A 24,529-nucleotide genomic window follows, 5' to 3' on the forward strand; every position below is an offset into this window, starting at 1 on the left:
GGACTTTTAGTTTGGTATGCTCATCTAAAATTAGGGACGATACAAGTTGGGTAAAATATTCATTAATTTAAATCGATCTGTTTATTAAATAAGTCAAATATATAAATCTCAACCAAATTTTTATTAAATAGATAACTAGATCTCAGCTTACATAATGCATTTAAGAAATGGATTGAATCAGGTTAACTATGTCAAATGAGCATAAACAAGTTAAATGGGCCTTAAATGAATTTGGTGATCTCCTGAGCCGACTATTAAATATGTTAAAATGGGTTAAACACAGGAGCCCTAAACCTCAACTTAACTCGTTTAATAATAGATTAGCTTAGATCAGTCCGTTAACAACCTAGGCTTGTTTATGTCAAATATAGAAACGTTACAGCCAGGTTAGTGGGTTAGGTGATAAATTGATAAAATATAACACTATATAAAAATAATTGATTTTGTGAAATTGGTATATCGAATGATTTTGTTTGGTAATTAATCTTGTAAATAAAATTATGTAAATACATTTTTATCCATTGCAATTTACTTTGGTTGATCTGATGCTATGAGTTAAGATCGTTTAATTTACCTTTTTTTTTTAATAAAAAAAATTAGCTTTGGGTTTTACATTTTCTTGATCCAGTTGCCCCATAAAATTTGGTTCGGTCAGGATTAACGTTTGCCAGCCTGTCTCAAATTTGATCCGATTGCCTTCTCTTCGTTCTGCGCGAGAAGACGCACGAAAGATAGAATGGAGAGGACTTTCAGGGCTTCTTTCCGATCTCGACTCCTCTTCTCTACTCATTGCTGGGCTCCATGGCTTCTCCTGTCGAGGTCTCCGCCATCGCCTCTTTATGAGGGCCCGAGGTCGATCGAAACCCTAGCTTACGAGGAGGTCCGTGCCTCCGATGGTCCCTCCAATTCCACGGTTTTCGTTCTCCACGGCCTCCTTGGATCCGGCCGGAACTGGAAGACTTTCTCCCGGAATCTCGCCTCGGAGCTCCAGAAGCGTTCTTCCGGTACCAAGATTAGCGTTTTATTTCTTTGGCTATGCCTAATTCCTACACTTGTTCAAAGTGCTATCTTTTAGGGATATGATTGTTTCCTCTGTTCTAATTTTAGTTTTGTACTCTATAATGATATCTCGTGTTTTTTTCTGCGTTATAGTAGTTAGATTTTCGGCGTCGTTGGAAAAATCTGTGTTTTTCTTCCTTTTCCCATTTGGATGATTGGTCTTTTGCTTTAATTTGTTCAGTATTTTCGTCTACAATTTCTTTTAAAATATCTTGTTTTCTTTTTTCAATAAAAGATTGAATTTTTAATTTTTTGATTCTAGACAATGGTTTTTTGCCTCACCAATATCGGCTTTTTTATATGCAGTATGGAGGATGGTTCTTGTGGATTTGAGGAATCATGGGAGATCAGCTGGAATAAAGGGGCTGGATCCTCCGCATGACATGGGGAATGCAGCGAGAGATTTGGCTAATTTGGTGAAATCTCATGAGTTGGCATGGCCTGAAGTCATCATAGGGCACTCAATGGGTGGAAAGGTTGCCTTAGAATTTGTGGCAAGTTGTGCTCGTGGGGACTATGGTGAATCTGCTGTCTTGCCCAAGCAGGTAATTTACATCATTGTCTATGCTGCTATAACTTCTAACATTTTATTTTTGTTGCTAATATGAAACAATAGAAAATAGTTGCTCATAATTCAAAACTCAAGTTATTAACCATGTGAAACATCTATATGAAGGTAAAATATTGAAGCATTCTAAGGTGTACTTGTTTTATTTTATTATCAATGTCTCATTGTGGATGAGACCTCGTGGAATAAATGCGGAATACCATGATGGTTTTCTAATCCTATTGATTGTTTTCTAGATGCTAGAATTGGTAAAAAATAAAGATTATTGAATTTTATTGCATAGATTACCTTTTTATTGTTGTAAGATGTTCCTGATCATGATTCCATGGTTTTAAATTTCATCTGGCACATCAAAGCTTAACTCAGAATTTATCAGTTTCAGTCTAAACTTATCCAAAACCAACATTACTTTTGAAGTGTCGGCCATAATTGACTCATGAGCCACATAAACCTATATGTGAGCTATTTATGCTTATTCTTGTAAGTCACTCGCATCTTTGAATTTATAGAAGCATTTTGTGAAGATTAGATTTTTATTTTCTATGTTCTCAGGAGTTTTGAATGATAGTGGGGTCCAACAATTTTTATAGATTTTCTTCTTTTTTTTTTCAAAAAAAACAGGTTACTCTATTCTAGTGCTCGAACCCGTTAGTTGTCATGTTAGATTGCCTCATATATATATATATATATATATGCCTTTTATTTTAAGTAAATTCATACCATTTTGGCAAGAAGCCTTCGAGCTCTTACCCCAAAAGCTCCTAGACAACACAATTTCTAAGATGCACAAATTATTCAAAATTTCAAATTTCATGTAGTATCTACATTTGATATGTAACAGATACTAGTGCTTGTCGGATGGAGATAGGATACATGCCAAATGCTTATTGTAAGTATTATTTTTTAAATTAAAAAAAGCTCTATACACTTCTTGGAGATCTATGAGGTTGAGAGGGCTATTCTAATTCTTTTGATGATTGTTGAACTTTTAATGATGGATATGATGAATGATTAGCTTAGAGTCTGATTTTTGTATTATCATATGGAGCATGGTCTATGGTCTATGGAATGATGACTAAATAATGGAGGTTGCATGTGTTAAATTTATTCTCAGGAGTATGGAGATATGGATTTTAACATTATGATAACTATTGATGCTTTATGAATGCCAATTGCCGACTTCCACTTTAAAACTTTAAAAATAAAAGGGGCTCCATAGGCCCCTGTTTCAAACAAAATAGGAGATTAGAGCGAGCCTCTCTTCCGCAGCTCCCTCCTCTGTGCAGCGGCTCTTCGGCCTCCGCCGGCCGACCGCGGAGGCCGGCCTTGACCTTCCTTTTTCTTTCTTCCTCCCTCCTCTACTTTCTCTTTTCCTCCTTTTTCTTCGTCTTCTCTCCCTCCGGTGCGGTCTCGTTTTCGTTGCTGAAACCATCCCGGTCCGCAGCCGGTACGGCTCGGGATGCTCCGAACCGGATGGTTCGGGGCGGTTCCACCGACCTTGCTGCCAATACAATTATCTATTGTTTTAGTACGATATGACCAACTAGAAGACTAGACAATAAACAACTATTTTAATGCATATTCTTACCTACTAGATGCAGCTCCCTACCCTTCTAGTAGTCTCACCTTTGTTCAAGATGCCTATGTACTGGTAGGCATTCGTTGGATCTACCTGCTTGATATGCTTCTTAGCAACCATCCTCATATGATAAAGGAAGTCCATTTGTGGGTACCTCTTATAACCCACGGCTCGAAGCACGATGTATAAAAGATTGATAGTCTTTACAACTCTCTCGTTCCATGTTTAGAACTGCTGGCTCGTCACCCCGCCCTCAATGTGGTTCCCCTCATTATCAACCCTTGCATATCTGCTATCCTGTCACTAAACACTGACAAACATCTGACACAGACCTGCCTTTTTCTAAAGAAGGTTATCAAGTGCAATATAATTTTCGCAAATTGTATAACATCTGGTCTCAATATTTGTCCTCCAGTGAACTTCATCAAAGTTAGGACCCATGTATGGTTGTAGATGAATCTGGTGATAGGCCGCCATCTCTATGACTTGCCCGATCCTGTGAATCTTCTTGATGTCCATCAATACAAGGTCAATGTAGTGTGCAGCACATGATGTCCAAAAATGTGGAGCCACCTCTATATCAATAACTCAATAGCAACTTTATACTGTGGCCCATTATCAGTGACCACCTACATGACGTTTCGCTCTCCCACATGATCTATCACTTCTTCCATTAGTTTAAGAATGTACTGTCGTCATGTACCTTATCTGAAGCATTAGTTGACTTGTGGAAGAAGGTCCTCATGTCACAATAAGTTAGAAAGTTTATGATGCTTCGCCTGCCGAGATTTGTCCACCCATTACACATAGTTGTCTTTCCATAGGTACCCCACTTGCTCTGATATGAAGCTATTTAGTTCTCGAACTCCTCTTTGTTGTTGTCAAGGAGCTCACCATAAATATCCTTCGGCCTTGGAGGATCCACACCCCGTCCTGCTCTTTGTATCGAGGTGATGGCAGACCAATATTATGTGTTACCGAGTTCATTGGAATGTGGCTAAATTGGAACTAAGATGCGATAGCTCTCCATATATCTTTCTTCTTATCCTTCACCTGTGTAGTATCAATCCTCTACTGCTTTGCATCCTTGTTGGGGAAGGCATGTGAATCAAAATCGTAGATAGTGACCCCTAGTGGTATCTCTCTAGAGGAGGACTTCTTGCACCTGCTGCCGAACACTCCCAACATAGATGCTATGCCCCTCCCACCTTTGTTGATGGTCTTCTTGGCTGAATAGGCCCTCCTGAACTCTGGCTTTGACCTGTTGGCCTCGAAACCAGAGCCCGATTCATACTGTGAGGGCCCAAATTGAGCCCTATGTCTGTCCACCTCCTCCTACAACCACCGGACATTCAAACTTGCTTGGATGTTAGCCTCGATCTATGCCTTATCATTTGAAATAGAGCCCTCCTCTAACATCTTGGAATGGTAGGAAGGTGGCTCTGCTACTCGACGATCCACCTCTACCCTCTTTTGGGCAACCCTTTCCTTTACTGCTTTGAAATCAGTAAAGTGCTTTTTTGTCAGCAACCAGATCTCTTGAAAGCATTTTCGATACATCGACACATCAGGATAACTGCCAGCAAGATGCTGCTTCAATCAGGTTACCCTGCCCCCTCTGAACTCAATGTCGCACCACTTATAGCTCCAATGGTGAGGGACCAGAGAGTATGATACTATGATCCTAGCCAATGACATGCTATGGCTGCTTTGTCCTTGATAGATTCATTTCTGCAAGTGAATAGAACACATGTCAAACATTTTTTACTTTAACTAATATTTAGGTAATTAACTCCATGTAATACTAAGTTTTCCACTTAATTAACTAATTTTAATTAATTTTTAGTTAATTCAATATTTAACTAAAAATATGTATATTAATTTAGAAAAATGGAGAACCATAACATGGATGCTGCATTATTATTATCTTAGCTTATAGTTATTTTGTTATTTTTTGGAAAATAGTGAAATTTCAATATGCTGCAAAAAAGATGTTTTCTACTTCGAAAAAATATTTCTGATTTACCTATACATAGCACTAATTTTTCACTTTTTGTATTCTTTTTTTTAAAAAATAATTATTAAATATAAATAATTCAAAAAATTATTTTGAGCTTACATCTATGTAGCATCTCACCTCGGATGCTACATATATTTTTCTTAGCCTGTTGGTATGCACAGAAAGCCACTTATTTTTCAATTGTATTCAATTTGGACCTATGTCACTAGTCACATGTTCATGTCCAACTTGAACAAAATGTTACAAAATTTTTATGAAGAGTAGTATTCATGTCCCTAAACATATTTTTGATTTTACAGTGATTTTTTTGAATTTTATTATTTTTTAATTTTTTTATCTAAAAATATATTTTTAAATTTAAAAATTACAGATTGAATGAAAATTTAAGATTTTGGTGTCATCATGTAGATCTTTGCTTTGCTAAACACTTTCTCTTTCCTCAGCTCCTAAGGATCCCAGCCATGTCGAGCTCAAGCTAGCTTGGTAATTAGTAGGCCGAGCTTGATTTTACCTTTCCTGGATTCTACCAAGCTTAAGCTGGTCATGGAGAATTTCAAGCCAAACTTGAGCTCGCGTATCTTGCTCGGGTTTGGCTTGTTTACCACACATACTAGATAACATATGAAAATCCCATTGCTACCAATCCATTTGCACTCCATCCGAAGGTGACTGCTTTTCAGAAACAACAGATCTTCACAAGGATGTGGGACCCATCAGATATGAACAAGTACACTTATAATCTTGTCCTTAAGAAATGTTCTTGATTCTTCTCTTTAACTGTCTGCATCTATGAAGCAGTATCCTTGTACACCTTGATTCTCTCCACTGCAGTCATAATCTATGGGATTGCTTTTGCCTTGCGCTGTGAGAGGATTATAATTTGTTTATATTGATTTTGATTTGAAAGGAGAAAGATTAGAAGGCGGAGAAAGACAGGGATAAAAGCCAGAAAAAGATTCAAAATTATACAAAACCAAAAAGAAGCAGCTTAAATAAGAATTTTATGTAAGAAAAGTTCTATTAATCATTATAACTTTCAAAAGAAGTCTAGCCAGTATATCTATTCTTGCTGTTGTGGCCAGATATGCTCTATAAAGATCAAGGAATTTGCAATGGAAGATAAAAAGGATCCATTTAATGGAACTACTGTCCTTTATGTAAAGCAGAATAATAGTTATAATACCTCATAGAAGCTAAAATTCAATAGACTATGGTTGTTTTTTTTACAATTTTAATTAAAAGTAGATTTTATATTCATCAGCCTTGGGTAGAATCCAGGCTTCACTAGATTTTCTTGGCAGAGTGGCCTCCATGTTTGTATCTTATCTATAAGTTTAGTTTTCAGTGAGCCCTATTATTCACATAAAGCTAATTTCCAATAAGTAGATTTTTCATATTTATGTTAGACTTTAATAATATTCCTCTTCTTGAAAATGTCCTGTAATTTGACTTTCTCCACTTTATTTACATCTGAGTTGCTTGATCTTCTTTCTTCATGCAGAACAGCTTTGGGTGTTGGATTCTGTCCCTGGAGAAGTAAAGTCAGATGCCAGTGATGGTGAAGTGGAAAAGGTTTTGCATACTCTAAACAGTCTGCCTTCATCTCTCCCATCACGACAGTATGCTCTCTCTCTCTCTCTCTATCTCTCTTTCATTGTCTTGTATGCGTGAGTCAGTCATATTGTTATGGCTGGTGAACCTATTTGTTAGTGCTTAAATCCATTTTATTCCCTTTCCCATTCTTTAAAAAGAAATTAGTTAGTCCTGACTTCTTTAAACAATGAAACAAGTAATCCCCTTCTCTTCTAATTGGTATCATATTTTTATATTATTTGATTGTTATGCCCCTATAGGTTCACTTCATCTTCCATCCAATCCCTGTTTTCTGCTACCCCATGAGGGTCTTTCGAGCCCATCACATGCTGCTTCATTCCTAGCTACCCTGACAGCCAGCCGTACTTCTCCTTTCCAGCTTCTAGGGAAGCCACATATCTTTGACCTTTGATGGCTTTAGTGCTGGCAACCCTGAAATCAACTGTGCGATGAACTCATTGCCAGTCTCTTCCTTGTATTTATGCCTGTTAAGCTGATCTGTTGCTCAGAGGTTCCAGGGAGACAGCAATCAAACAATAGATTCAGGGAAATTTAATGGAATTGTAATTTTTGGCTTACAATCTGAACTTTATTTAGATGGATCTTAGAACATAGTTCAATGATAATATTAATACAATGAAAACATTATTTTTATCATTGCAATCTTTGGAGACAGGCCTTTGTTGTGGTTTAAATAATTCCTTCTTCTAATTTCTTAAACTGAGAACAAACATCTCCATCTACTAAAAACCACTCAAAGACTTAAATATATTTGCATTCTGCAAATCCATTCTGAATATTTTTTGGGTGCCTCGATCCAACAACAGAGAACTGGCTGGGTTGAAATGGCATGAAAAGAACAGAGTTCTGGTGCAGGGTTGCAGGTGGAGGACCAGAGAGGACTAAGTGTTTATTTTGGGCAAGTAGAAGGCAGTCAGGTGACAGGACATACAATAAAAAGGAGAACAGTACTAAATTAGATATTATGCAAAAGGATTGGGGTCTATTTTGTCAGATATGAAAATCTTTCTGGGCAATAGTGAGACAACATGGGGTACCTTGTCCTAGTCATTTAATGGTATGGGTCCTGTGGGTGATGTATTTGGTGGAATAACGGGGACTAAAGCTGTTTAGGCACCAAAAGAGGGATGCAACTATCAAGATCCTTTATCATTGCAGTTTAGTTGCTGGTGGCATGAATATACCTTCATATCAATCATTTTTATATTTATTATCTGTTATTAGAAAATTTTTGTGAGATTCTTTCATATTCCTTTACATGTGTTGTTAATAATTATATACTCCTACCCGAAAAATAGCTTTACTATTATCTATCAACAGAATTTCATCATATGAATATTTCTATTTTAATTCCGGACAGTGTGGCCAAGTAGAGAACTTAATTATGGTCCTCTGTCATTTTTGGAAGACCACATTTTAAAAAATTGTGTTGTCATAAGTCATGATGCTACCATCAAGTGCATATATTTTTTTACTTGGTTTAGAAGTATCTTTACTGTTGAAGGTCTTCCAATTTTCTTTCTCAAATTTGTTATCAGAGAACCAGTTGATAGGCATTCCATGCACTTCTATCCATAGTGAGAAAGTAAAGGATCACTGACACATAAATGGTCCATACTGCCCAACTTTCATATTCCCGTTCCTTGTTATGGACTTATTAATTGGTCTAGGGGTATCATGTCCCTTAATATTGATTTAAATGTGCAACTCCCCAGAGATGCATGTGAAATAAATCTGTGCCACTTACTGTTACAGTCCATTTCATTGTTTCATTTGGTCTGTTGTTTTGGAGTTCAGGTGGGTGGTGGACCACATGCTCAGCCTTGGGTTTTCCAAGTCACTTTCAGAATGGATTGGCAGCAATCTAAAGAAGGCAGGTGAACATGTGACGTGGACTTTTAATCTTCATGCTGCTATTGATATGTTCAATTCCTACAGGTATAAGAATTCATAGCATTGCAAGCTTCCATTTTAACTTCCTTAATGTCGGAAATATGTCCCAGTCACCTCCTGTTTATTGCATTGGTTTGGAAGCTAAAGATGTTGATAACTCCAGGGAAACAAGTTATTGGTCTCTACTGGAGCACCCGCCAAAGGGCTTGGAGATTGCAATGGTGCGAGCTGAAAACAGTGATAGATGGCAAGGAGATGTGCTTCAGAAGCTTGAGGGGCTGTGCAGAAAGGGAGAGACACCTGAAGAGGGGAAGATTTCAGTTCACGTTCTTCCGAAGTCTGGTCACTGGGTCCATGTTGACAACCCTAAGGGATTACTTGAGATAATGGCACCTAATTTCATATCAAAGGCTTGAAATTCCAGTGTCATGGACCACCATTTTTTTTTTTTTACTTTTCCCATTTCCATATATATGAAGTAGTGAAAGTGATTGCTGAGATGTGCTCAGTAAATTTTTATAATTTTCTGTTTCTTTTAAGATTTGGAACCGTGGCATCTGGCAATTTATATTTTGGCAGTTATGGGATGTGTTTGGTGTTCCTATCACTTTGGATTTGGAACCAACTATGGAGCAAGTGTTACGCATTCATGGCAGTGGCTGCTGGAGATGGTTCCTGTGGGAGAAGAGATTCAGCTGGGTTTGCAGTATAAGCTGTATGGTTGCCTTCTGACCTGTAGTGTGATCTCAGGATAATTTCGCAGCTAACTCTTTCACTGATATGGGTAATTTTTACATTTAGATCAGATTTATTTTCAGTTACCAATTGTGCCAGTGATCTGTGTGAGGAAGTCCTCACGCAGCGCGAAGAAACTAAAATAAAAAAGATGACAATACTATCACTTGGATATTGATGTTGATAATGGGTGCCATTTATTTACAAAAAAAAGTATGAAATGGCAAATTTGAATAAGATAGCAAACAAAATTTAAAGGAAGAATGTTAAAATAACTTATCATACTCATTGTTGTTCGTCACATAAGGTACCAAATGTTTTTTTTTAAAATCAAATGATTTAAATATCTTACTGCATTCTGAATAACTCTAAGTCGGCATCAAAGTATATACAAGCTTTTACTTAAAGTAACATGTTATATATTGGCAATTCTTAGCATTTCATACTTTTGAGTATTTTACATCTTCTATGTTGAACTTATAAATAAATGATGGTTTCCTTATGTTTATAGTTTGATTCATGGTATATGATTGAATGGATCATATACTATTTGTGTTGTTTCCAAAAAGAGCACAAGTCATCTTATGCCAGTTTAACCAATTATCTTTTAAAAATATAAAATACAATGCATTAATTTCTAATACAATAATTCTTGCATTAATTAAATTAACAAATTTATTAGTTCTCAGTTTTTTTCCCTTTACAATGAATGTATATGTAGGGGAGCATTAAAAAAAAATGATTGCACTCCATGATCCATAAGATTCAAATAATGAAGTAGAAATTGAAATAAATACTATATATATATATATATATATATATATATATCTTCATCACAATCAGTCATTTTATACGAAATTGTGGACTAGTATAAAGGTTGAATAAGTCTCAAGTTCAATCTAGACCATTTTCCATATGAGAAGAGTTGCCAAGTGAAAGAGAAGAAGATTATTCTTCTAAAAAACCAACATTGGCCTTATTGTAAATATATTTTTGGATGGATTGGAAAAGTAGAGGGAGAGGCAAAAAACTCTAAATTCTCTTAGCTGTCCCACCCCCTCAATCTCTTATAAAGAAATTCTTTAGCTGTTTTACTTTCTAAAATAATTTATTGATTTTTCTTTGAGAATATGTTATTCTTAGATTAGATGATTTGTTTAATTGTTGTTGCAAAACTTTAGTTTTACAAGAACCATGTTTTTTTTTTAAGGGGAAGTATCAACATATAGATTAGCAACTTTAGAACTATATTAAATTACATATAAATTGCATATTATTTTAGAACCTAGTAAATTTTCTCATACTTCAAACCAATTTAGTAGTTTTGTTAATTAACTATTGCATCACTATAAATTAATTATAATTAATAAATATAAATACAACTCATATGTTCTATTATAAAATTTACATTCAAATTCACATGTGCATTCGGCTCTTCTGGTCCTGCTTAACACTACCATAGCATCGGACTTTGCAAAGCCATTATGATGGCTTAAGCTCTCTTTTGTCTCAAGCGCATCTTATCCACACATTGCACTTTACACAAACCTTCACATTTAAATTACCAACAAATCATGCATAATATGTCTTGAATGCATAATCTCCTATAATTATAGACAAAGGCAAGATAAAACTACCAAAATATAGGCAAGCCTTATAAGTTGTTATGATACATTGTAATGGGTAGAATAAGTTTCATCTAGTTCATGTCTAGCTAGATTTTGATGTAGATGTTTGTATCAACTTTGAAATTATTAGATCTGACCATTCTATCCATGGACCTTAGAGATGCAACTGGTCTAGGCTAGCATATGATGCTCTCAACCTAGCTTGATTTTAAATGGATAGGACCGATATATAGGTTGGAGGGACAATAGCCTACTTTAGCTTGGCCTGATATTTGTATCCATATTCATATATTATAAATATATATTATATAATTTATAAATAATATTGAAAATTATTTGTGATATTATTAGGGTGCAAATAAACCGAGCAATTTCGAAGCTTCTTGAGTTTGACTTGACTTAACTATTACTAAGCTTGAGTTGAGCTCGAATGGCTCGAACAGTTTTTCGATTCTAGCTCGAGTAATAAAATAGTAGGCTCAAAGGCGGCAAGCCTAGTCAAATATTTTTATTTTTAATTTATTATATTTTATTTATAATATATATGATTAATTTAAAATATAATTATTATGTTATATTTTGTTTTAATCATATTTTTAATTATGACCAAAGTTCGAGCGCGCACTCGAGCTTGAATATGGCTTGATTTATGTTCGAATCGAATTGATCTCAAATATTATTATTTAATAATAATTAAATTGAGTTTGAGCTTCGATGTCAATCGATTTCGGATCAAATTTAGGGAGTATTTTTTGAACTTAATTGAGCTAAAGCCTTCAGCCACGGCACACGATTGCAGCCCTATCACGAGATTCTATCACGGTGGTCTGGATGGGGAACCGCAGAGGGGCAATCTCGTCATTCTATTACCACGAAATGAAACCCTAGAGAGCGAAGTCGGGCGCGCCTATATAAGGGGAACGCCGGATTTTTCTGAGACGGGAAGGGAGGGCGAGAGCAAGGGAATTCTGGTAACGATGCAGATCTTCGTCAAAACCCTAACAGGGAAGACCATAACCCTCGAGGTCGAGAGCAGCGACACCATCGACAATGTCAAGGCCAAGATCCAGGACAAGGAAGGTCTCTTTCTCCCGCTCCTTCACTTCTCCTTGCTTCGATCCGATCTTCTTTGATGTGAGGAATCTCTAGTCTATTCTTTTTGACGATCTGCGACTATTTTTCTCCGAACTTTAGGGATTCCGCCGGACCAGCAACGTCTGATCTTTGCCGGGAAGCAGCTCGAGGATGGACGAACCCTCGCGGACTATAACATCCAGAAAGGTTCCATTTTTCGACCTCAGTTGGTTTCTTTTAGTTTCTTCTTTGTACTGGTTCCAGATTCATAGGGTTTTCTTTTATGGGTTTTTCTATTGACGACTATTTTGACTGATGTGGTGATGCAGAGTCGACTCTTCATCTGGTGCTGAGGCTGAGGGGAGGGATCATAGAGCCCTCTCTTATGGCTCTTGCTAGGAAGTACAACCAGGACAAAATGATCTGCCGAAAGTATGCTTCTTTGTCCGTCAACCTCTTTATGTACCAAAGTTTTCATCTTTGAACTTGTTTTGGCCAATTAAAGTGTATAAAGACTATTATCTACGTATCTTATATGTCTATATTGAACTCTTCTTGTTTTCTAGTTGAAGATGATTTGTAGGTTTGTAGGCATGTTAGTTGGTATGTGATGTTCTTTGTTGGAAAAAAAAATCTAACTTGTTATTGGAACTATGGGCTGTTGCCTGCATGCTTTATATGTGCTATGAAGGTCACCATGGGTCCAAATATCATGTATCGCCCAAACTTTGTCATCTGCTTTGGGTCTAACGGCAGTTGATTTTCACGGGCGGAACATGCAGCCAATTTATGCGATAAACCCAGGAGTATCCAAACGTGATTGAAATGTTTTGTGGCAGTTTTGATGCTTACATAACAGAGGAGCATCAAATGTTATTCATTCACACTTGTTTTCTAAAAAATGCTATATCTTTGTGGCTTCAAGTTGTTTTATGTTACATGTTGATGATCATTCATGTTGCTAGTCATCCAAATGAACCATTGCTTCTTGTTGTCCTCAGTTAAATTATTAGTTGTTTGAAACCATGAATATAATATTTGGTTTGATAATGCATGGTAAAGTAGTGAAATCTAGTTTGAAACTTAAATGTCCTCCTTTTATGGTTGTTTGCCTTTATCTGGCTGCCATGCTTCTCACTAGTCACACGGCCTGCTTGTTCCTTTTTATATAGATGTGCCAATGGATTTTATTTTTGTTCATTATTTTTATACATTAGAAATGCAGTTTTGAAGCTCAGATAAAATTTTCTATCTGCCTCCCCCCCCCCCCCCCCCCCCAAAAAAAAAAAAGAGAAGAAGATTGCTTTAAATTTTCCCTTTTTTGTTAGATAAGTGCATATTATGAAGGGCCTGTTATTTTTGGTCTTCTACTAGGCTTCCTGCAGCGACCTGAGAAGTTCAAGGGATCCCTGGTGTTTTTGGCTTAAGTCTTGTCGGTGCACGCCATTATATCTGGGGGTACAGTGGCATGTCATACTAGGGATTATGAAAATCTGCTCTCAAGCAATTAAACATGGCCCTTAAGATCTTTTTATGTACCATGTGGAAGCGTTTCTAGTCATTGCTGTGCAATATTGATGCATAGGTTCCAAAGTATCCCTTTTTGGTACCTTTCTTTTTTCATTTTGTTTGGGAGGTTTCAATTTGGCATTTGGTTTACCCTTAAATGTAAATCCTTAGGATGAGTAAGCAGGTTTGTGCTGCCCTGCTTTTGTCTGTGTTTACGGGATCTCCCATTAGGTAAAAACTGGGAAATATTTTCAATTTGTCGTGTTTCTATTCTTTTGATATTCTGGTTGGTAACCAATTATAACTGATTTCAAATGTTTTGACGCATTCATGGATAACCAGTGCACCTTTTTAACGACCATAAATATGAGGAAATATCTGGCAGGTGTGATGAATCAATTAGATGTGTGAAGTTCTCTAATAAGCTGAACTTTTGAGGCTTATTGATATCCTGGCCTGCCAATTCTACATGATCTATATATTTTAATGAGTTATAGATACTTTTAATCTATGATCAAGGTACTCTTCACGTTCTAGTTATTAAGTAGTTGATTATATATGTTCTAATGCATCAAAAGGACAAGTAGTATATCTTTTAACAGCCAAGCATGTAAGAGAATGTATGACAGGAGTGATGTATCAATTAGATGTGTGAAGTGCACTGATGAACTCAACTTTTGATGCTTATTGACATCCTGCCAATTATATATCCAATCAAACTTTAAATATATAATAATTTAAATTGTTGGCATATGACTATCCTATTTATCATCCATTTGATTTTGTATTTTTTTGATGCATCAATGGGTAACAAATATGTTCTAGCAGCCAAATATGTAAGATAACTCGTGGCAGGAGTGATGCATCAATTAGATGTGTGAAGTTCTCTTGTGAGCACAAATTATGAGGCTTATTGATATTCTGACCTGCCATTTGTACACCAAAAGTAAACTTTGATATTTAAATGATAGTTTTGTGTTGTTATAGTTGTAGATTCACTGGTTCGTTTTTGGCCTTTCTTGCAATTATTTTTATTGTATAGTGTCTAGTTGGCTTATCTGCAAAAGGTCTGTGAATTTGTTATTCATGATAAAATGGTTTAAATTTTAAACAAAGGATCTGTTAGGTCCTGGATACCTTGGCTAGGAATAGTTTTCAGATGCATGTTTTAGGGATGTGGGGTAGGAATATACATGGAACTTGAGACTATATATTGTACAATCTGCTTTGTAGAGTTATATACGTGGTGAAACGATTGATCCCTATCACTATTTGCAGACCTAGTTATTTTGGTCTTTCTAGTTACATCTCAATATTTATTTCAAGAGCTTGAGACTGTCCAGTCCAACCCTAAAGGGGTTGTTAGTTTTTGGATGTATATTGTACAAACACTCATCGAACATGGTAGATTTCAAATGTTACTTTGTCAACACTGTACTTGTCAATGATTTTCTCCAAAATAGTACTCAATATATTTTGGTTATAGTTCAATCCTTCATTGTTATTGAAAGACATTTTTGGATTAATTGCACAGATTAAGTTTTTTCCATGACTAACAAATATCTTATCCTAGCTTATTAGAGTCAACACTGGCATGCATTTCTGTGAGACTCGAATCTCTGTTAAGCCTACTCTAATTTGTTTCTTGAACATCTTTTGTGTAATTCTTAGGGTTACCTTCATTTTCCACTATGACAAATGAATCTCACCCCAATATTGTTGCCGGAGTTCTTGATCAAGGAAATATAACCCAATTAAAATATTATTTGAATACTTAACAGGCTTCCTCCCATTCACGGTCTGCTGCAACCTGAGCTGCCCATTAACCTGCCCCTTGTATTTCACCTAAATTTATGGCTAGGAGAACATTAGTTTTCGAACACAATTTGCTTATGTTGTTAATCTTGAGTCATGTTGAAAAATAGAAAAGAAAATGCACTGACACTTTTTCTCATTGTATAGGTGCTATGCAAGGTTGCATCCAAGGGCTGTGAACTGCCGCAAAAAGAAGTGTGGCCACAGCAACCAGGTAATGCCCTCTGTCATTCTGTCCTTGCAATCTGTAGTTGTTGATTTCATGTGTGAGTTGCACGGCTTTATCACTGTTTTGGTTATCAGTGAGTACTAATGTCGATAATATTTCATTTTAATCTTAGGCCCTCAATTTAATTTCTGTTGTCAACTTCATCTCTACATTAGGCACCTGTTTTTTTGTCTATTAGTAATTAAATAACTGTAAAACCTGCTCATGTAAAATAGGTTTTGTGAAAAACATGGGAGTACCTGCTTTTTCATAGAGGATTTTCATAACCTGTCCAATTTTTCAATATAGTTTTTTTGGGTTTTTGCATGAATACTCTCCTAAATATCAAATTTTGCATGAATATCCTCCCAAAATTGATATTTGCATATATACCCTCATCAAACACTTGTTTTGCTATTCTATTTTTTTTTATTCTTATTTTTGCATATGTATCCATGCCAGCCAACGCCATTAAAAAATGAATGGTTTCAAATTAAAATGACTAAAATACTTTTAATGGGTAGATGTACAAAAAGAAATATTTATAAAGCGATCGCGATGGAAGAAAAAGTAATTTTAAAATTTTATATAATTTTTACTTAAAATAAATATGGTTTTTATTAGCAGTGTTAGAAGAACCGTTATATCAGTGTTATTTGTGCAAAACCAGTGTTTTATGAGGGTACTGAAATAAATATAAATTCTAAGAGGGTTTTCACGTAAATTTGAATTTTTAGAAGGGTATTCATGCAAAAAAATTCTAGTTTTTTTTGAAACCATCCAAGCATTTCAGAAACGAAGCACAGTTCAGCATCAGTTTTGCTTGTGTTTTTTGAAACCATCCAAGGATTTTGTCATGCATTGTTCAGTCTCGTTTTGTTTTTTTAATTTTTGAAAACAAAAGTTTTTGAGAACAAAAAACAGAAAACAAAAGCAATATGAGTTGAGCTCTCATTTATGTTGGGTTATATTCTATAGAACCTGTTTTGGTAAAACCTGACAACCATCTCAGCCTCTTGAATCATTGTCTCACAAATGAATTTTACTGCTTTGCAGCTGAGGCCTAAGAAGAAGATCAAGTAAATGCTTGCATGGATGAAGTTTATTTTGCCCTTGGAACTCTGAACTTTTAACAGAATTAGCTTGGAATCTAGACTTTAATTTTCCCTGGTAATATGAATGTCAGACTACCTTGAGCTTGTTGTTTGAACCATGCAGTTGTTGACCGATGAAGATGAAGATGAAGAATCTAAACATTTTGTTGCATCCATACTCTTTTGTGATTGTTCGTACAGGTTGCTTATTACTTCAGTTACTGAATATTTATATGGTGATGCAAATAATATTTCCAAGCTTTCTATTAGCGGATGGATCTCTCTCGTATAGGGACATCCATCACATATTCGAAGACTGCAGAAGCCCTCGGCAAATGAAGGCGAACTGTACCCCTAGGTCTACTAATCAGTGTACGGTATTGCAAAATAAGCTACAACAATCTCAAGTACTTAAGTTTGCCATAGCCAATCAATTTCTGCTTGTATCCCCAATCTTTATATTGGGGAACTGGCAAAATTAACCAATTAAAAATTTGAATGAAATCTTATTTTTTTACCATAAAATTAATCAAATAATTTGTAAAATATTCTATAAAAAATTCTAAGATCATGTAAAATCTACTATACATTATTGATGCACGAGTGGGAACTCTAGGGTGTCTCTCCATATCTGATTTCTACTTCATCCTTTTTCATACGCCAAACGTTCTAAATAATATACCCCATCTGAATTTTGGCTATCTGCTGGTTAGGGATGGTTAGCATTTTAGCCAGCCATGTAAGAATCCAAGATGCCAGGATAATTTTAATTAGTTAACACCCCATATGGTAGGCTAACCTGGTTACCTTATTTCACGGATGAGTTCAACCAGTAGCTAGTTAATTCAGTAGTGGTTACCAATAGTTAAATCTATCTTTCTCTGGTTAGCTATTCGGCATCTAAGTTGGACGAAGCTTTGCTAAGCAGGCTACTTAAAACTACTGTTATATGCCACATGGTACATGGGGATTAAAACAAAAAAATAAGATTTGTGCCATAAAATGGAGAATTGAGGAACATTAGAATGGAGAATTGAGGAACATGGGGATTAAACAACTTTTTTTTATGTGCCATAAAAATATTTAAATATTCTAGGTGGGTTCAAATGATTTAATGAAAACGCATCACATCAATTATTCTATGAGACTTTTCCTCAATGTATCCACCTTTAGTTGAATGACATCTGACAAGGGGTTTAGAAACAATACTTTTGGGAAGTCAAAATAGCGGCAAGAAATTAATCTCTCTTTTTTAATACGTAAATAATTTATTTATTTTATGAATTTTTTTAATATAAAATGATCTGCTTGGATTTTTTTTTTTTGTTCATAAGGGCAATTGTTCTACGAAACAATCTCCATTCCTAACAAATAGAGGTTCTAGTTAGAGACTTACTTAAATAATTGAAGCAATGCAATGCTCCTATAGTGTCCGCTCAATCACTTGTTCAACATGGTATTAAGAGATCGATGCGATTCATAAGGGCTCGAGCATTTATAGAATCCACATATTTGTGCAGCTTACATTGGTTTTCCCCCTACCAGAGGATTACAACGAGGTATTTTATAGTGCGTAACTAATTGAATAAACCTATATCATCAGATCCCCAGTTAAATTACCTTTTCTTATCATACCAATCATCTTGTGAATTTAACAGTTGTTTTGGTATATTTATGCTTTTGATGTAGCTAGTTGCCCCTAAATGGCCGTGGAATATGTTACATGCAACTTCATTGGCAATGCTAGGTACTGCGATCTTTGTTTGGTTTCGATTAAACTTACACCCAATGCTTTGCTTGACTTCCATTTGATGTTTAGCCCATAATTAGCATTTTATGTTTATCACCAGCATGCCTGATGTTTATCATATCTATTTTGCCCATAGTTATGCATAGATGTCTGCTAGGCTGGAAATAAATATACAATGACCATCCCAATTTAAGGACATTAATGACCTCCTCTGAAAACTGGGCATCTCTGAGCTCTGCTCATCACAGAAAAATCTTTTAAAAACATTATTAATTAATTACAACCTACTTAGGAGAAATATTCTAGTCTGAAAGTGATTGCAACTTGGAGCAGCAGCATGATGGCGCTAGCCAGCTTGTATCTAAACTTCATGCAGATGGTTGATTTCTGACAGATGGTTTCCCTTCGCAAGAACTTCAGTTCCCACCGTTGGAACTCAAGAAAAATAGATCAGAAGCTTGCATGGCTTTCTGCCATATAGAAAAATAACGGGGGTAATTGAACATAAATAATAATGGGCAGCCAACAGGATTATTAGAAAGAGAACACGAAGCAAGAATTATGGAAGAAAGAAACAGGAAGCAAATTCCTGAGTAAAGCCATCAAATATTCATTTTATGTCAAATAACTGGACGCTTCAAGCTCAGGCCTTCGGTGCAAACCCAGCCTTGATCTTCTGAACCGTGGCTACATCGGTCTTGAAGGAGTTTGCGAGGATCCCGTCGTCGATGCCAGTGGCAAACACACTCCCAGGGATTGATACAGTCCCAGCACTGGCACTGCCGAAGGCGGAGATGGCGATTGCCTGGCCTTCTCCACCGTTATACTGGTAGTGCACCAGTCCCTTGGGGAACACAAACATGTCCCCAGGCTGAAGAGTCTGAACGTAGAGCTTGTTTGCGGTGTCGACAAAGCCAACGTCGAGATAGCCCCCAGCGAGGAACAAGAGCTCAGAAGCGCGAGGATGGGTGTGAGGGGGGTTGACCGCGCCCGGAGGATAGAGGAGGACGGCGTAGGATACGCTCTGCCCATTGAGGGCCGGGAACTCGGCCATGGACGCTTTGAGCACCGTAAAGTTCTTCGGCTCTTCGCCATTTAGTGGATTCCGCATGCCGCTGAAGGTGAAGAATCTCCCATCGATAAGGTTCGAGGTGAGGTTCTGTGGGAGGATGAAGTCTGCGAGGATGTCAGGGTCGCTGCACTGAGCGATGAGTGGAATTGCAATGGAGACTAGTACGAAGAGCAAGGCATGGCTGAGAGTGGTAGCGGCCATTGTTGATAACAGCTGGGTCTGGTTTTAATGGCTAGAAGAGGTAGTGAGCAAAGTGGTGCGGATCTCCAAGAGGAGGCCATGGATTTGTATAGAGAGTAGTGTGGCCGGCTGAGGGTAGTTCGGAGTTCACAAGGATGGCTTGTGTTTCTTTATTCTCACATAGTACCAGTGGTTCCCTAGGAAGTAATGAATGGAGGAAAGAGGCTCCGTGGAAGCAGCTAAAGCTTTAGGTTTCACGAGGCATCTTCTCCACTTTGTGCTGATGCTGTGTTGTTTTAAACTGAGGGAAGATCTCATGTAATTTGAATAGCAAGAACTGAATTTCCAAGTCGAGTCAGGAACTGACACCTAAGAGTACAAATTGTTAAACAAGTAGCTTGCATTTTGATTTAAGAGTAACCCCTGGCCAATTGTGGAGTTTGGTGCTAGTGAAATCAAATTACCAACCAGTTAAAAGTGCTTTTAAAAAAATTGGTTAGGCTTTTCCTTGAGGCCAACTTTTGAATGTACATATGCAAATGTGCAATAAATTCTTCCTCCTCTTTTTCTTCTTCGAGAAGTAGAGAAGCCGGCCAAAAATTAGAACCTAGGTCTCTTATATCAACACAAGAGGTTTACCAACTACATACCCTCACAATTATGTGGTAATTTCAATTCAACTTCTTCATGGTCTAGGGAAGTAGGAATATATTCTATTGGTGCTTCTAAGCACTGTTTTAAAAAGAATTGAATCCTTTTCTGCAGAAACTAATTTAGTGAACTAGGTGATTTAAATTCTAATTCTGGCAACATATAAGATGAAACATGGTATTAATTCATATATTCTAGAAACTATGTATAAATGGAATAAGTATAAGCATGCCTACTAAAAATTTATTGAAGAAATGTGTGAATATACTGTAACTTGAGAAACAGTTCAAATGATACAAACATGACATTATATGATTTAATTATTAGCTCTAGCTAAATGATTAGACCATTCGTTTGCTTTCATAAATGAAGGAATGGAGGTTTACTGTCATTTCATTAGAACTCAATAAGAGAAGTTCATGGATCTGTAATCGATTGATTGTAAAGCTGGATGAATTTTCAAATTTCTTTGTGAAAGAAAACTTCTACCAGTTCGATTGTCAGCCGTAACCACTGCCGCGCTTGCTTCAAGAAAGAACTAAATTGTTTTGCGCAATTGAGACCGATTGCTTGAGGACCTTTGGAATTTTTTGCATTATACAACAATATTTCATCTACATACTTTTTAATTGTTTCACTAAATTTGAAGCTACCTTGGTGGATTTTTCTCCCCCAGGTAAACCTTATTATGAAAATAATAGTTCCTCAACCTTTTTGGAACATTATGCTCCATTTTGAGTATGAGACTCAAATACTTATGATTATTTCGTCCACTGCTATGCTTGGGTAAAGGACAAGCATTTTCGTTGTGAAATTTTAACACAACATAACAAAATTTTCATTTTACCCTCATTAGCAAAACCTTGTTTTCATCATATTTTAACACCACTTGTCTTCCATTCTTTGTAATTGATGAATGTTCTCAAACTATGCATTTCCAAGATCTTGTTTCATTCCCTACAACCCTCATAAGAGTGATGGTGGTGCCAAAAACAGCATTTGGAGCTGTTCTTTGCATTCCATGACCATAAATGAAATAAAGGTGTTTTAGTTTGTTCCTACAGATGAAATTGATGTAAATAAGACTAGATCCTTATTAGATCAAGACAAGAAAGCAATTCAATCACAGCCTGCTCTTAGTTTCCTTAACCTGTCTGCTTTGAAGAATTGTAAAATTCTTTCCAAATCGTTTCTAAATTTCCAATGATATGTTAGTTACTGATCTTCATGTTGACAAATAGATATATTTTCTTATCTTATATCTCAGGCTTTCTAGCCCATATGTTGTAGACAAATATAAACGTTTTGTTGATTGCTCCGAATTAACATACTATGTAATCCACGTCTGGTGTCATGCACAATATTACATAGAACTTCCATAGTTGTAAGAAGATTGCCCCTGGAGTCTCCTCTGTGTTAAGAAAAAGGATGCCATTCCTCATAACTCAAATCATTGAAAAAGGGAGGGAGAGAGAGAGAGAGAGAGAGAGAGAGAGAGAGAGAGAGAGAGAGAGATAATTTAATCGTAGAAAACAATTTATTAATGAATAAGTCGGTGACAGACATGGATGTCAATGCTCTCCACAAAAACAATTCAAAGGCAACATTTTCCTAGGAAAGGTGGTAGGACAGCTGATTAAAGGAACTTGCAATGTAAGATGATTGAGATCACAAAAGAGCTTCAAGTTTAGGCCTTCGGTGCAAGACCAGACTTGATCATCTGAATGGTGGCGACATCAGTCTTGAAGGATTTTGCAAGGATGTCATCATCAATTCCTGTTGTAAAGACACTTCCAGGAACCGATACAGTCCCAGCGCTCGCACTGCCAAATGCAGAAATTGCAACCGCTGGGCCTTGACTGCTGCAATACTGGAAGTGAACAAGTCCCTTGGGGAATACAAACATGTCCCCTGGTTGGAGTCTCTGAGTATATAGCTTGTTTGTAGTGTCCACAAACCCGACTTCAAGAAAGCCATCGACAAGGAATAGGAGCTCCGCAGCACGGGGATGAGTGTGAGGGGGATTGACAGTACCAGCAGGGAACATCAGTATAGCATAAGAGACACTCTGCCCATTGAGAGCTGGGAATTCTGCCATTGTAGCTTTGAAGGCAGTGAAGGCTTTTGGCGGCGCTGCATTGACGGCCATGCGCATTCCGGTGAAGGTAAAGAAGCTGCCATCAACAACAGTGGCGTTTGGTGGTAGGACAAAGTCTGAGGTGATGTCAGGATCACCTGCAGAGGCCACATGAGACATGGCAAAGGCGAGCAGTAGGAGGAACAAGACATGGCTGAGAGCATTCAGGGCCATGGTTCCCAACTTAAAGTTCTTCTGGGCTATTGGATGTGGTGTTGCGTTGGGCATGTTCTCCAGAGCTTTGCGCAACCCATGTATTTATATATGCTTGGGTGGACAGGTTTGTAAGCCTCATCCATGGCACGGCCATGTTGTTAACCTTGTGGCCGCCTGAAGGAAATAACTATGCCAGTTTGTCATTCCTCCTATGGCTTCATGTGAACTTATGACCAAAGAAGGGACCTTCCTGATGAAACCACCAATATGGACCACAAGGGGGAAAATTAAATGGAATATGAGAATGTGAATAGCATCTCATCTTTGGAAATACCATAAGCTGAAATCCTGGATATCTCAATCACAGGTTGATCATCTAAATAGATAACCAAAATACAGGGGAAAATAGTAGTTTAAGTTCACCTCAAAATACTTCTAAAAAGAAGCCTCAAAAACTATATTTGATGGCCTGCACTATTATGATGAAATAGGAATATTTAGCTTTAAACTAACACCTTGAAATCCAGATTGATTGCAGAATGATAGAATCAAGAAGCAGAATATTGTACAGTTGTTCCTCGGCCAACTAACTGGTTATATCTACAATTCTACATGCTGATGAAATGAATGAGAAGTTAGATAAAAGATATTCAATTTCTCATAAAGAAACTTTTGTTCAATGCAGGAGAGGACTGCACAGTTAATTGCTAATCATTTTATTCCAAACTAACTTTTTCTCTGTATCTATATATGATTATGCTGTCTTTGGATTAATAGTTATCAAAACCAAAACTAACTTTTTCTTCCGTTGACCTTAGAGCCCAATTTCCGGCCGGTGATCATCGGATTTTTGGCGAAAAAGGGCGACACCCTGTCTCCTCTATTTTCAAGAGATTGGCCCTTCTTCTTCCTTTTCAGTTGTCCTTCATCATCGATGTTTGTCGCTGTGGTCTTCCTTCGGTCCCTCGCAGTAGCTTGAAGCTTTTGCCAGAGTTCCGATCATCGAGATGTTATGAATTTGTTGGCTTAAGAGGTTGAAACCCCTATTTTGGTCAGTTGTTGCGGTTGATTTCTTGCCGCTAGCCGCCGTGGACAGCCGCCAGCCGTCGGTTTGGTGAACCTCAGTTTCCCCACCAGCAGCCACCCTCTCTCATCCTCTTCCTTGGTTAGAGAGAGTGTTGCCCAGTAGATACAACCCAAGAGGGGGGGTGAATTGGGTCTTTTAAAACTTTTAGACTACTTCTAAAACTTTTTGATTAATTATGCTAAGTTGTATAGATGCACAGTGAAATTTAAACTTAGCAACAGTTTGATGTATAGAATGTGACTTGATTGAATATGCTTGCAACTAAAGGATGCGCGGATAAGAGTTAAGCAAGCAATTTATCTAAGTAAGTAAGTGAGTAAGTTAGACAATGACAAGAGGCATTACAAACACAACAAACATATAGTGGTTCGGTGCACCCCAGCACCTACATCCACTCCCCAAGACCTCTTGGGAATTTCACTATAATCCTACAGATTACAGCCGGTTGTTTTACAAGCTCACAACCCAACTTGTTGTTTTACGAGGTCACAACGAACTCGGTCGGTTTTTCCAGGCTCACCGACTAGAACCACCCCGATTGTTTTTCCGGGATCACAATCGAACCCTTACACCGTTGGTTTCAACCTAGGCTCACCAACAAACCTATTACCGTTGGTTTTCCCTTTGGCTCACCAACAAACCTTAACCCTTTGATTCAATCCCTTGATTGAATCAAGTTACAAGATATTAAAACAAAGGT

At 37.0% G+C, this 24,529-nt stretch overlaps 4 protein-coding genes and 3 non-coding genes across 7 annotated transcripts; 5 read left to right on the plus strand and 2 right to left on the minus strand.

The window, feature by feature from the left end:
• Positions 1–646: 646 nt before the first annotated feature.
• Positions 647–9,538, plus strand: LOC103706574 (alpha/beta-Hydrolases superfamily protein). Its single transcript, XM_008790721.5, has 5 exons — positions 647–1,004; positions 1,366–1,604; positions 6,733–6,845; positions 8,638–8,778; positions 8,897–9,538. Exons 1-5 carry the CDS (start codon positions 737–739, stop codon positions 9,147–9,149), a joined length of 1,014 nt encoding a protein of 337 aa, XP_008788943.1. The 5' UTR covers positions 647–736; the 3' UTR covers positions 9,150–9,538.
• A 2,357-nt stretch (positions 9,539–11,895) lies between these two features.
• On the plus strand, positions 11,896–16,968 carry LOC103706575 (ubiquitin-ribosomal protein eL40 fusion protein). Its single transcript, XM_008790722.4, has 5 exons — positions 11,896–12,176; positions 12,291–12,377; positions 12,500–12,602; positions 15,642–15,708; positions 16,759–16,968. Exons 1-5 carry the CDS (start codon positions 12,074–12,076, stop codon positions 16,783–16,785), a joined length of 387 nt encoding a protein of 128 aa, XP_008788944.1. The 5' UTR covers positions 11,896–12,073; the 3' UTR covers positions 16,786–16,968.
• Positions 14,056–14,144, plus strand: LOC113462698 (small nucleolar RNA Z266). The gene has a single exon (XR_003385642.3). It is a non-coding gene; the product is annotated as a small nucleolar RNA Z266 (small nucleolar RNA).
• On the plus strand, positions 14,300–14,387 carry LOC113462693 (small nucleolar RNA Z266). The gene has a single exon (XR_003385637.1). It is a non-coding gene; the product is annotated as a small nucleolar RNA Z266 (small nucleolar RNA).
• LOC113462692 (small nucleolar RNA Z266) lies at positions 14,526–14,614 on the plus strand. The gene has a single exon (XR_003385636.1). It is a non-coding gene; the product is annotated as a small nucleolar RNA Z266 (small nucleolar RNA).
• Positions 16,969–19,189: 2,221 nt separating the features above from the next.
• On the minus strand, positions 19,190–19,969 carry LOC103706576 (germin-like protein 9-3). The gene has a single exon (XM_088706657.2). The coding sequence runs from the start codon at positions 19,817–19,819 to the stop codon at positions 19,190–19,192; it is 630 nt and encodes a 209-aa protein (XP_088562783.2). The 5' UTR covers positions 19,820–19,969.
• A 1,938-nt stretch (positions 19,970–21,907) lies between these two features.
• On the minus strand, positions 21,908–22,954 carry LOC103706578 (germin-like protein 9-3). The gene has a single exon (XM_008790725.6). The coding sequence runs from the start codon at positions 22,812–22,814 to the stop codon at positions 22,137–22,139; it is 678 nt and encodes a 225-aa protein (XP_008788947.4). The 5' UTR covers positions 22,815–22,954; the 3' UTR covers positions 21,908–22,136.
• Positions 22,955–24,529: the final 1,575 nt, after the last annotated feature.

Source organism: Phoenix dactylifera, chromosome 11 (assembly GCF_051530095.1).
Source record: "Phoenix dactylifera cultivar Ajwa chromosome 11, Ajwa_hap1_PhDact_Kaust_v1.1, whole genome shotgun sequence".
In the NCBI taxonomy this organism is placed as follows: domain Eukaryota; kingdom Viridiplantae; phylum Streptophyta; class Magnoliopsida; order Arecales; family Arecaceae; genus Phoenix; species Phoenix dactylifera.

Excerpts from the sequence above, each read along its gene's own strand:
- LOC103706574 (XM_008790721.5), top strand. The coding sequence starts at position 737 with ATGGAGAGGACTTTCAGGGCTTCTTTCCGATCTCGACTCCTCTTCTCT. Across the intron at positions 1,005-1,365 it reads GCTCCAGAAGCGTTCTTCCG|TATGGAGGATGGTTCTTGTG; the intron begins GTACCAAGATTA and ends TTTTATATGCAG. Across the intron at positions 8,779-8,896 it reads GATATGTTCAATTCCTACAG|GGAAACAAGTTATTGGTCTC; the intron begins GTATAAGAATTC and ends TGATAACTCCAG.
- LOC103706575 (XM_008790722.4), top strand. The coding sequence starts at position 12,074 with ATGCAGATCTTCGTCAAAACCCTAACAGGGAAGACCATAACCCTCGAG. Across the intron at positions 12,177-12,290 it reads CAAGATCCAGGACAAGGAAG|GGATTCCGCCGGACCAGCAA; the intron begins GTCTCTTTCTCC and ends TCCGAACTTTAG. Across the intron at positions 12,378-12,499 it reads GGACTATAACATCCAGAAAG|AGTCGACTCTTCATCTGGTG; the intron begins GTTCCATTTTTC and ends GTGGTGATGCAG.
- LOC103706576 (XM_088706657.2), bottom strand. The coding sequence starts at position 19,819 with ATGGCCGCTACCACTCTCAGCCATGCCTTGCTCTTCGTACTAGTCTCC.
- LOC103706578 (XM_008790725.6), bottom strand. The coding sequence starts at position 22,814 with ATGCCCAACGCAACACCACATCCAATAGCCCAGAAGAACTTTAAGTTG.